Source organism: Streptopelia decaocto (assembly GCF_964273445.1).
Source record: "Streptopelia decaocto genome assembly, chromosome: 2".
Lineage (NCBI taxonomy): Eukaryota > Metazoa > Chordata > Aves > Columbiformes > Columbidae > Streptopelia > Streptopelia decaocto.
Window position 1 is genome coordinate 138,469,829 of NC_138655.1, and position 12,325 is coordinate 138,482,153.

The 12,325-nt window shown below is 39.9% G+C and overlaps 1 protein-coding gene across 2 annotated transcripts in view; it reads left to right on the forward strand.

Moving 5' to 3' along the window:
• Window positions 1–6,451, forward strand: part of CALCR (calcitonin receptor) — a 163,532-nt gene extending 157,081 nt beyond the window's left edge. For both annotated transcript variants that reach the window (XM_082045848.1, XM_082045849.1), the window contains exon 13: window positions 5,456–6,451. In XM_082045848.1, coding sequence (XP_081901974.1) covers window positions 5,456–5,677 — 222 coding nt within the window. In that variant the 3' untranslated portion in view covers window positions 5,678–6,451. The remainder of the gene's footprint in view (window positions 1–5,455) is intronic.
• Window positions 6,452–12,325: the final 5,874 nt, after the last annotated feature.

Genomic DNA, 12,325 nt, shown 5'->3' on the forward strand with positions numbered 1-12,325 from the left:
TCTAAAATAAATGCACATCTCTTTTTGCTGTTGTTGTTCATTAAGTATTATATTACATTTAGAATCCAGAATAAATATAATTGAACTAACAAAATATACCACATTCCTACATGATATTCAGATGTCCAACCTCAGAGACATACTACACCTTGTGGACTTCTGCACTGTTTGGGCTGCTGTTAGGAAGTGGCAATAGCAGCCAGTCATTCCTTACACGGACTGGAGATGCATGGTCTAGATCCACATCTTGAATAACAGCAGTAGTGACCAAGGCCCTAGTCGCCTTGGAAAACCACCTCTTCCTTGTGAAAGGCTCTCACCTGGATATCTACTTTTGATACTTGAATTGTCAGCAGCCATCACTGAGGGTACACATCTAGAAAGGATGGTGTCCAAAATGAGACAAAAATGAATTGGATATTGAAATGTGGTTTCCGTTTTTTTACTCAGTTGTTCCCATAAGTAATCACGTGGATGGTTTAACTACCTCTGGGTGGCTCCAGACTGCATGCAGGATTAATGACTCCTCGGTTCAGTGGGTGATCAGAAACGTTCATCAGTGTCAGGCAGCAAGAACAATGTCGCGGTTGAGACGGACAAACGACATGGATCAAGTTCTTTCAAGAAGAAAGTAGTAGATGCCATTTATTGCCACAAGTGCATTTTTATACAGTTTTACTAATTCATGTGTCTCTTCACTATTGGTTACAAGTTACAGCAGTAACATGTCATTGGCTATTTTTGCTATCATCAATGTTACTCTTCTACTCCCTTCTCTCTCACGGGTACATCCTTAACATCTCCGGATACTCCTTTACTCCCATCTTTCTCACGGGTAGGCCTTCATATCTTCAAGGCTAATTTCTGTTCCCATGCCCTCCGTCAGGGAATCCACGGACCCACCGTAGTCCCCCACAGAACAACCATGGGGATTTAGGCTTTTCAGACAGGTTGAGTGTGATTTTTGTTGGTGCTTGGGTAACTTTATAACATGACACCCATTTTTAAAATTATATCTACTGCAGACTTACAGACTGTCTAACATGCACAATGGCTGGGATGCTGAGAAACACTCTCATTATTTTATCATACAAAATTTTATTTACCAAACAATAAGAGAAGGGTTTTTTTTTAATTTCCCATTAAGGTGGACAGAAAGCCAAGGATGACACCTCTCATATAGACTCAAGACAGTTTGGTGCTACTCACATCAGCACATTACCAAGCAAAATCAAGCAAGTTTATGTACTGGAGTAGTTGTGCTGGGCTGCACCAGAAAAGAAGATGAAAGGATTATGATCCCTTTCCTCCAAATCCCATTTATTCCTGAAGTTACACAAGGTGCAGATGTATAACACAAAATATATAGAGGAGCAGCAACAGACTGATGCCAAGATGGCATTAAGTGCTTTCAAAGGAAGCAGTGATCTGAGTTTGGCAGCCCAAGAGAATTAAGTTGAGATAACCTCCCCTAGTCTTTTGCTGTGTGTAGTAGGACATAGACCAAAGCCACAGTTTGGTCTCCAGTCATGGTAGCAGATTGTTTCCAAGCTGCTGTGTACATCTGCTGCCATAGAGCTCAAAATTATTTCTCATGAGAAAATTCAGTGTGGGGTGAGGAAATTGATTTTATTACCATAGGAGCCTGGATGTACTAGGATTTACTTTTTCCTATTGGAATATTTAACTTCAAGGCTGAAATACATGACATTTAGCCAGGACAAATAATGCTAAACTCAGTACCTCCTGACTGTTTTGTATTGCATTCATCGCCTACTACCTCACCAACCTCACTTTAGTATCATGAGCCCATCTACAGAAAGAAATGTAAAAATAGTAATAAGAAGCTGTAGCGCTGCCTGCATTCATGTGGAAGAACACATAAACAACGGATTTGGTTTGGACTTTCAAAATGACAGATCTGGTGCATTTTCATATGAAATCTCAGTGTCCAGCAACACTGTAGTTTTTCTGTCCAACAACAATAGTGTTGTACAGATGATACAAGGTCTCTGCAATAGTCTGCTCACCAGACCATATTTCCAGGCCTGAAATTGCTTCTAGACTGCAAGGCTGGCCAACAAAATGGAAAGTCTGCTAGAAGAAAACCAGCCATATATCTTGTGTGCCAGAAAGGCGTGAATGGATAACAGAGAACAGAAAATCTTCTAAGTCCTGAAGAGCAGAGTAAATAAACTCAGGCTTTTCATTTCTTTAGACTTTACTTTCTTTCATCTGCTACCACAGAGGAAAATGTGGCAGGTATCGCCCTGACCAGCCTTGTCCCGAGGAGCCTCCCTGGTCATTAATATGTTATGCCTGTTCATGTGATTTTCAGTAATGTTGCTTACACATTTAAACCCTATGCATGAACAGTTTTATTTGGCACTGAATTATCATCATCTGAGATCCCTGGAATCATAGCAAAAATCTAGATTAACGCATTGTTTTACTGAAGTGCAGCAGCTTGTACTATCCATCATCTATTTGTGGTCAGATTCCTGTACTGGCCAGCAGTTCAGTGGAGAATAAAAACACAGCTGCTTTGACCTCGTGCTCTCACTGCTCTGTGGAACCTTTTAAACCTGGCTATACCTGGCACTTCTAATCATGGGCTGAACTAGAAGGGACGTGCCTGTTCTCTCCCTGACCATATATAAAATATAAGTGTCACTCCCTTCTGAGAACAAGCCTGTAAGCTCCTCACAGCAGGATTTATATAACTCAGTGACACTGTTCTTCCCTCTTCAGTTAACTGTGTTATCTCTAGACCTGTGGTTGCCCTGGTGGCCCATCAGTTTACAATTCAACCGAGGGCAGTTTGACAGCTCAGCAGGAGCTCATCACCTTCACAGTGACTCTTCTCCCCACGCAAAAGTGGGCAAAGTCCTGGTGTCTCTGCAGGGGACAGGGGTCTAGGAAAGGAACAGTAAGGCTGTAAGAGCATGTTCTTGCTACTTTCACTAAATACACTGAGATTATTCTGAATGGATGAACTGATGTGAAGTGCAAACACTCTCAATACTTAGGGGCAGAGGTGATGGCCAGAGTTGCACAGTGGCTACAGTTGCTAATGACCATGGTGGCAGTGTTGGAGACACGGCTGCAGGCACACAGAGCTGCTGTGCCCACCAAAGGTTTCTGCATTGTCCTCGTTGTGTCTGGCCATAGGTCACAGGAACTGCTGCTCCAGCGTGACACTGGGGAAAGTCACTGACTTAATCCTTCTGAAGATTTCTTCTTTCAGTCCCTCCTATAGTTTCTAGGGTTGCTAAGCTAAAATATTCATACTGTAATATCAAGAGGCATTCTTAAAGTGACTAAAATCTTTACAGGGTTTACCTTATGTGTAATATTTCTGTATCATATGCTACAACTGCATTGTTCTTTCATGCAGTAATTCTTTCTCACTAGTAAACTTTGGTGATGGTGTGATATGAAACATCCTTCCATGCAAACATTTCACTTTAAATCTCAATATTAGCATAGTAAGATTTGCTCACAGCCCCAGTAATTAAAGTTCCATTGTAACCATATGCCTTTTCTGTGCTTGATACCTAATTATCATGCACTCAGCCCTTTGTTTTCTTTATGTCTTAGGAGAAGGTGAACAGGAATACATATCATCAGATGAAAAGAACTCTTAACTACTTTGTCTTAAGCAAAACAATAGCAAAGAAGAGTTAGTATTGGAAACTGAGCATGGATATAGTTTTCAGTTAGTTTTAAAGGACTAGTCCAGCAAACATTTGTTTACTCAAGAAAGGAGTCAGACCAAAGTCAGTGCAACTACTTGCATGAGTAAGGATTTAAGGCATCAATCCTCATTCCTTGGCTTGCATCTAGGATTAAAAATAAAAAGCCAAAGCAATTGAAATATCCACTCTTGGCATGCTGCAGTCATGCTGTACACTCAGTAAGCATCTCAGGTTCACAGTAATTCCTTATGAAGCCTTGTCCTTATGTGACATGAAACTGCTTTCTTCCAGGCAGCTGTGGGTGGTGAGTAGAGAACTTTTTGCTATATACATATTAATAGAGGATTAGATTTGTGGAGACTTGGGAAATATTAAAGTCATTTAGATTTATCTAAGTGAATCAAAGATATTGTTGTGCAGAGAGTGACTTCAGACTGCTCTCTGAGCAAAAATGACATACAACGTCCACCTGAACAGGAGCACAGAATTTCTGGGACACTCCAGTGGTCACAGTGCCTCACCTGCACCTGCCATCCTCTGGAAGAGTGGTCATTAACAGCAGATTATTACAGGAAACTGCTCCAGTTCTCATATTTTGATGGCTGGAATAGTTGAGCTCAAGGGTCAGAGCCAGGGTTTGCCCACACCGTACCATTGGGAAGGAGCTAGAGTGCGCCAGCATGCCTGAACATGTAGCTGGAGAAGGGCTTCTTACTCTCTGGCAGGACTCAAAAGTTTAAAGGCATATCCTAGAGACATATATATCACTCTTAATGTAAATGCTGAATAAAATATTTTATTCCTAGTAGATGAATGTTGAAAGGTTGAAATTCTCTAGTACACAGAGTCCAGTGCTAGGGTGTTTTGCCAGCACAGAACCTCTTCTTAAATTACCAGAACAAAATCTGTTTTGCTCTACTAATCCTCTAGCTCTTTTTCTCTACAAAATTAGGCCTGGCAAGCTCTTGAAGTGTGCTCACACTTTGCCAATCATGGACAGTTTTACTCAAGGTTAAGTTTCTTCAGGGATCACAATGCATTAGCCATTCCAGGGGCAATGATCCAGCTGTAGCATCAGATGGGTTTTAAACCCCATCCTTCTTCCCTCTTCTACCACAGCACCCTACTGTGTTCCTGTGCAGCATCTGTTCCACATTTACCTTTTACGGGAACAGCTAACCCATACCTGCTCTTCATAAGCAACAACAATTGCAGAAACTCTAATTGCTGCCATAGGGTAGGCAGGGACAGAGTTAAGGCCAAGAGATGAGCAACTGCTTCTGCTTCTGGAGCTGGGAGCAGAGGGGAGAAGAGAGGCAGACTGAACCTGATGGATCTAGACCTGGAGCTTGCTCTTGCTCTTGCTCTTTCTTTCTCTCTCTCTCTTTCTCTTTCCCCTTCTCTTCTATTTCTTCTTTTTCTTCTTTTTCTTTTTCTTCTTTTTCTTCTTCTTCTTCATTTTCCTTTTCTTCCTTTTTTCTTCTTTTTTCTTCTTTTTTGTTTTCTTCTTCTTTTCCTTCTTTTTCTTTTTCTATATATTTTTCTTTTTCTTTTCTTTTCTCTTTCTTTTCCTTTTTCTTTTTATTTCTTTTTTATTTTTTTTTATTTCTTTTCCTTTTTTTCTTTTTTCTTTTTTTTCCCCTTCCTCTTCTTTTTTTCTTTTTTTTTTTTTTTAATTTCCTGTAGCAAATTTTAAAATTGCTACAATTATGGGGGTTTAGATTATGCTTCACCCTAAGCATGTGTTTCTTTAACAGGTACAAGGAGCTTTGAAGAGGCAATGGACACAGTACAAAACCCAGTGGGGCCAAAGGCGCCGAGAGCACTATTCCACACGATCTACCTCCTACACTGCAACATCAATCACAGAGGTCCCCGTTTACCTGTACCATCATGATTCCAATAACGAACAGTTAAATGGAAGATACTTAGAGGACTCTGAACTCGTTGCATTAAAATCTGGAGAGACATCTGCCTAGCTCAGTACCAGCCATTGCTAACTCATCATTTACATTCTGCTTCTGAACAAAGTGGGGAAAAGGGTGGGAGCCACAATGAGAGGGCAAGACCAGGTGAAAGGACACATCATATTCAAACCACATCATCCTCTGACAGTGATGGCATAGAGAGAGTCTGACACAGACCTGGGAACAGCATTTCTCCCTGTGTGCTGCAGCAGGGAGTGAACACGGACCTGCCCACCAGGCTCTGTCATCTCCACCTCTCCTGATACCAGCTGTATGAAGTGACCATGCAACAGGTAGTAACGGTATCAGGTATTCCATAGCAAATAGGGAAGAAAGAACCAGTACCTGGCAATTGGAAACTTTCAGCAGTTTTTGCTTTCAGAAATTTTCTTTAACTCTAGCTTTTGAACTTTCAACATTCAAAAGATTTAACTGGCTTGGAGTCTTTTATTTTCCCCTTTTAATGAGCTCGATGACTGCTTGAAATATTTTGCACATTGAAAGAAAAATCAGAAAAATAGAAAAAGAGTCACTCCAAAGTATTCCAATTCTGACGATCTCCAAAGGATATTATCAAACCATTAGCAGGAGCATAAAGCAAATGATGGTGAAATAGTAATTGCATGCCAAGATCTCAAACACCCTCAAAGAAACAGATCAGTATTGTAAGCAGCATCACACAAGTCCTGAAGTCAAACTAGTTTTGGTTCAACAATGCTAGTAGTAAAAGAATATTTATTTATAGGCAAAAATGTCACCCTATTACTTTGCCCAGAAACTCATCATGGAGGCACAATTCTTTCACTCTGAATAAACTGTGCAGTTTGTTTGGAAATTATGTTTTTCTTTAATAGCTATTCTGAGATGAACGCTAGATGAATGCTTGTCTCTGTTATAAAAGTATGATCATGGCAGTAAAGGATCCCAGGTAAGAAATAAGAAACTAATGTCTTAGCACAGGAAGCATTTATTTTTAGAAACTGGTTGCTGCTCTGAGTCCCTAATTGTTGAAAGTGATGGTTTCATATGTCAGTCTGTCATCAGGATAACATGACGAATATACAGTTTTGTGAGTAACAAGGACTTCTTATCACACGTTCAAATCAGCATTAGAGTCTCTGATTAATGAGGCAGAAATCAGGTCAGGGAGAAGCTGATTTGCAGTTAGAAGTTACAGTACTGTCACTGCAAAAGTTCTGCAAACCACAAAAGAAATAAAATAGATTAATTTCCCATATGAATAGTACATTCTACATTCTAACAGTAAAGAATCTTCAAGCAGCAAGACTGGTGCCAAGGAATTTTTGCAGGCCTGTGACTCTTATGGAGTTTTATGCATAAAATGTCTAATGAATATAATGTAATTCCTTCTTGTGTATCTCTGAAAAAGTGTCCTACACATTTTCCACTCCTTTGCCTTCAGATGAGATATGCATGGAGCATTGCAAATGCTAACAACTCCAAGGTACTCATCACAGTCTTTAACTTTGAAGGAAGCTGGAAAGGTACCAGTCTCCTTTGTTTTCTCTGCTAAATACCCTTGCATTTGATGTTGCAACTCCAGACCAAGCAGGAAGACATGGCCAGAGGTGGAGGCAGCTGCAAGTGCCAGTGGTGATGTTTGCTCATCTCAAATGTCTGAATACCTGTCCTGGGAGCTGTAAAAATACTGCCCTGCATGGCAGGTGAATGGGGAGAGGCAGAATACCATCTTCTATACTGCAGTTGCATTCACCTGAGAGTTCTGCTGGTGTAAAATTTTTTCCTTTCCTTCATTTGCTTGCTGCAGTTCCATCCATAATGATTTTTTTCTTTAACACTGAAAAAGGTACTTAAAATATCATGGGTTAGAATAGTCTTAAATCTAGATCTTGTCAGGTGGTAAAGGAGAAGAGAAAAACCAAAATAAGGCACTTGAGCTAAATGTCAGGTTTTTTGAGGCGACTTTGGAGCCTACAGACAGAGGACCTAATCCTGCAGAACTGTGGAGGAAGGGCTGCAGGACAGTCTGTATACCACAGGGTGAAACACACCTTAGAGAGTTCCATAGAAAGAGATTATAAGCTAGTCCCGCCATAAATCTTGATAATCTATTTCAGATTCTATTGAAATTAGCAGACAAATCCCCATTGACTTAGATGAGTAGTGAACAACTCTCTTCAGTATTCATGAATGACATGCAACATAGTTCAGTGTAGACCTTGAAAACCAAAGACAATTTTGTCCTTAGCAATTTGAAACCATTTTTAGTTTTGTGTTCAGTCAGGTGCAGCTTTTCCTTCACTGACTCAGCTAGACACAAAGTTTTATCCTTCACTTGTAAATTTTAAATGGAGGTCCCTTGTATGTGTCTACCTACATGAGTAGCCATCTCAGTGGAAAAGGAATGAGCTCGTGAGGGATAGGTGTAAACCCAGCACTATGAGAGGGGACCAAATTCCTACTGTTGCCTTGCAGGGAAGGAGTTTGCTCCGTTTGTGTCACCGGCACATGCACAGAGTCACTGTGCTCCACCAAAGCTTCCTCCCCATTGGGAGGAGTGAGCTGCTGGGACTGCCACCGTAGAACAAGAGAGGAGCCAGGAAACAAGAACTAACTGTCCACCATGATGTGGTTCATCACATTATTAATCCAGTGGAACATTTGCAAGAAAATATGATCCTGTGCATTCCTTCAAGCCACATACCTGTTTTTCAGACTTCAAGAAATATGAAGGCACTTATTTTTTCAGACAACAGTATTTCATGTATCCTTATTTCTACTTTTACCAGTGAAAAATGGGAAGTGGAGGATTTATTATAGTTATTAAAGACAATAATGGGGCTCTGCTATGAATTCTGTATTTCTGAATAGCTTTGGTGCACACCATACTTTCCTGGAGAACTCCAGAAGGCATTATTAGTTTCTAAAGACACAAATGAGCTGATTGTAAAAGAAGTGTACATAATACAGCAAGTTTAATAATGAACATGTTGGTTTTAGTAATGTACATGTTTGCAACATGTAAGTATGAGTTGTCTTACAGTCTATTATGCTCATGTGGATGTACAAAAAGGAAATGCTTTGCCATCATAGTGGTTGTTTTTGTTCTTCACTAATTATATTGCTCTGTTCAGTAGAATGCTCTTCTGAAGAGCCAAATTCAGGATCTGGGGTTTAGGATCTCGGTTTGAGCTTCAGGTGGTGGAAATACTGTATGGTTATGTCAGTCCTTGTGGCAGCTTTGGTTTCACTGGAGTGATGATAATTTAGAGCGACTAAAAATTTGATTGAACATACATTCTGAGTTTAGGGTTGGCATCACCCTTGGGCTTTGCAGGAAATGCTGGTTTTGTAGAGCCTTAATAATTTCTACTCAAAATATTTTCCAATGGAAAATGCTATTTTTCTTCATCTCAAGATGGTTTGAAATGTTGTCATTGCACACATAAGATGAATTTCACTTCTCTGCTTTATAAACAGTACCATACACTAGTGACAGCAATATTGGAAACTCCAATGTGACCTCAATAATTACAATGTCTTGGCAGTAGGGTGTTTTGTCTCTAATACATTTCACAGGAACAGAAGAAATGCATAATTAATGTATCAGTGTATCAAAAAATAGGAAAGGAAGTGACAGTTGAATCAGTGCATTGAAGGTGTATTTTAAAAGGAAACCAACCTTACATTAATCAACTCTGCAGTACCAATTTCCTCTCATACACCACACCTGACAAATGAAAACCCAGTTCAGTGAACATTCACTCTGGCAGATGGGTTTGTGCAGTTGCTATATCAGGAAGATGCTAGTGTTTGTTCTTTACTAGGTACAGAAACACAGCACAAATTAAAAGACTTGTTGTGGTATGGGATGCCAAAAGTAAGACTTCTTTTTAATTTTATTTACTTAATAAATATGTTATAGCTGAAATAGAACAGTAACAAATGTAGAACAGGCAATTTTCTCTGTATAAAAATTCTTAGCAATCGTGCTACCTTAATTAGATGTCTGACAATATTGCCATTAAAAAGTGCTCATGTGTTTATAATGTAGCAACTTAACTTTCTTTTGGTATAAAACCAACCATGCAAATGTGGCCAATTTTTGTCCCCTTTTCCTGAACCATCCTCCATCCTTTGCCAACCTTAATAAACAAAATCTGAGCCATTTTTCAGAGGTGAAAATCCTAAACACTAACAATGTGGGGATATTTGCATTTCCAGTGCTTGGAATTTTAAGAGTCAGAAATGTCATCATGAAGCTAAATATACACAGTTATTTGATTACTGCTCAAAAATATGAGCATTTGTAAGCTAAAAGTCATTTGCATCAAAATAGAAGTTGATCCCAAGCCAATGAGACTCTGCAGCATGTGAATATGCCCTCTTTGCCCTCTGGCTACATAGAGAGCCTAAACCCAACCACTTGCAATTTGGACTCAGTGCTAAACACATGGAGGGGAAATGCTCGTGCCAAACCAGGAATGTTGAACTCCTGGGGCAGCTGGATCGTTGCGGTGTACCATGTTGTCCTTGCTCCGGGAATACCTGTTTCAGAGGGACTTGGCTAAAGGAAAGTGTGAATCCTACGCAGAAAATGTCATCAGCCAACAGTGAGGGAAAGTCAGACCTCCAGCTTGAAATAACAGCAGGGAGGAAGAACATGATCAACTCCTTAGTCAACTCTCTAGTGAAGTTCAAGTCTCTGGTCAGCCCTGGGATTTTGGATTGTGCCAGTTATGCTGCTTTGACACCTGTAGTTCTGTGGCAGTTGTAGTAATAAAGGTACCTGTAAGGTTTAATTTCAAAATATCCTTTTTATGACCTGCAGATTTTTCTGTGCAGCACAAAATTTTGCAGGTACTTCCAGATGAATCACAAATCTATATTTAAGCACTCCTTTGCTGAGTTCTCAGACCATATCAAGAAAATAAAATAAGGTATTTCTCAGAATCTCAAGTATAGATCAGTATACTTCTCTCAGCCTAATAAAGGGCAACTGTTTTAATCAGTAAAATTAAGTGTTGAGAAGGTTATCATTACTGAGTATGTGAAACTGCTGCATAAAAAGAAAGCATCATAATGAGACTAACCAGAGTGTTGTATCTGAGTGTTATAAAACACAAATAGACACAGGAAGTATTAGGGATGATTTAGACCTCATTCATCTGCCTTGGCAGAGGGACCATTAAGATGACCTGTCAAACTCCTGTCAAGATGTATTTTCTATGATTTTATAGCAACAGAGATGGGCACTGTGTTCTGCTGGGCCAGGAAGGTACTTAACTCTCATTGTATGCCATTTGAGATTTTCTTCATAGCCGAGTTTCAGACTCTTGTAAGCCTACCTTTAAAAGAAAAAATTATCTTCAGTCAGTTTTTAAAGGACATCATATGCCTACACTGATTTTAAGAATCTGGTTCCTTTTCTGTCACTGTGAGCAAATGCAACTTTTAGAAGTGACTCCAGGAGGTATCTAATGTGCAGCAGTGTGACTAGATGCAACTCCTCCACTCCCAACTGCAGGTGAGGTTAGTTTACCTAAATATGGTCAAGGGGATACAGCTCCTTCCCTCATCTGCCCTGCATTTCTCCCCACCTCAGTATCACCAGCACAAGAAGTGTTTACTCCCCGATCTGTACACCCTACGCATTTTCAGGAGGAACATTTCTCTTTTACAGTTTGCACCCTGTGTGTCTTGCTGTTGATCCAGGATGTAATCACAGAAAGTCAGACTGGAAAGTATGCATTTTATTCCAAACCAGTTCATGGAATTCAGGTGTTTGGCCAACATCCTGTTTAAAAATAAAAATATACAGAACTGGAACTATGAAATGGTAGGTGCAGATTTAGAACTAAATTGGGGATTAAAGTTTGAGCACAAAGATCAAGTATCTTTAGAAGCAGAATAACACTACCTTTCTCATTTTGACAGAATGTAATCCTGGCATCTAAAAAAAAAAAAAAAAAAAAAAAAAAAACACCACATCTAAAAGCTCTTGAGAAGTTGAATTTTAGATAAAAGGTACAAAAAAGAAAATATCTGAAAATTCAAGATAGCATACATACATATGTATATATATTATATATATGAATATATATACACTGAATTTTTATAAGAACTCTGTTCAGGTAGACAGTGACCCACAGTCCCCACAAAATGCACAAAGCAGAAGTCATGAGTGGGAGAAACTGTGAGGCGGAGAAGATATGTAGCCTCTTTTATCTACCTTAATGCTTTCTGGGGACTCCATATGGAGCACAGGCAACCAGGTTCACCCATCTGCCCACTCCCACACCAGATGGGTTTATGATGGGTTCCTGATGGGAACCACTGGGCCAAGAGGTGTGCTGCATTGTATTTCTCAGCTTGCTAAAACAACACTGAGCTGATGAAAGAGGCTGATTGGGAGGTGAGCAGAAATAACCTTTTTGCCAGCTGCATGGCTGCTCTCCAACAGGTAACCTCATTCATGTCACCAGCATAAGACCCACTGTTGTGAAAAAGACTGATCAGAGACCGGAGAGCTCCTTGCTATGGATAACATCTTATTTCACTGTACTCTGTGTAACACAGTAGTTCTCACTGACTTCAGCAGTGTGGCTAAGGGCAGGATTTCTCCCTCTCTGACTTTAGAGGTTAGCTAAATATCTAGCAAACATTGAAAACACTTGG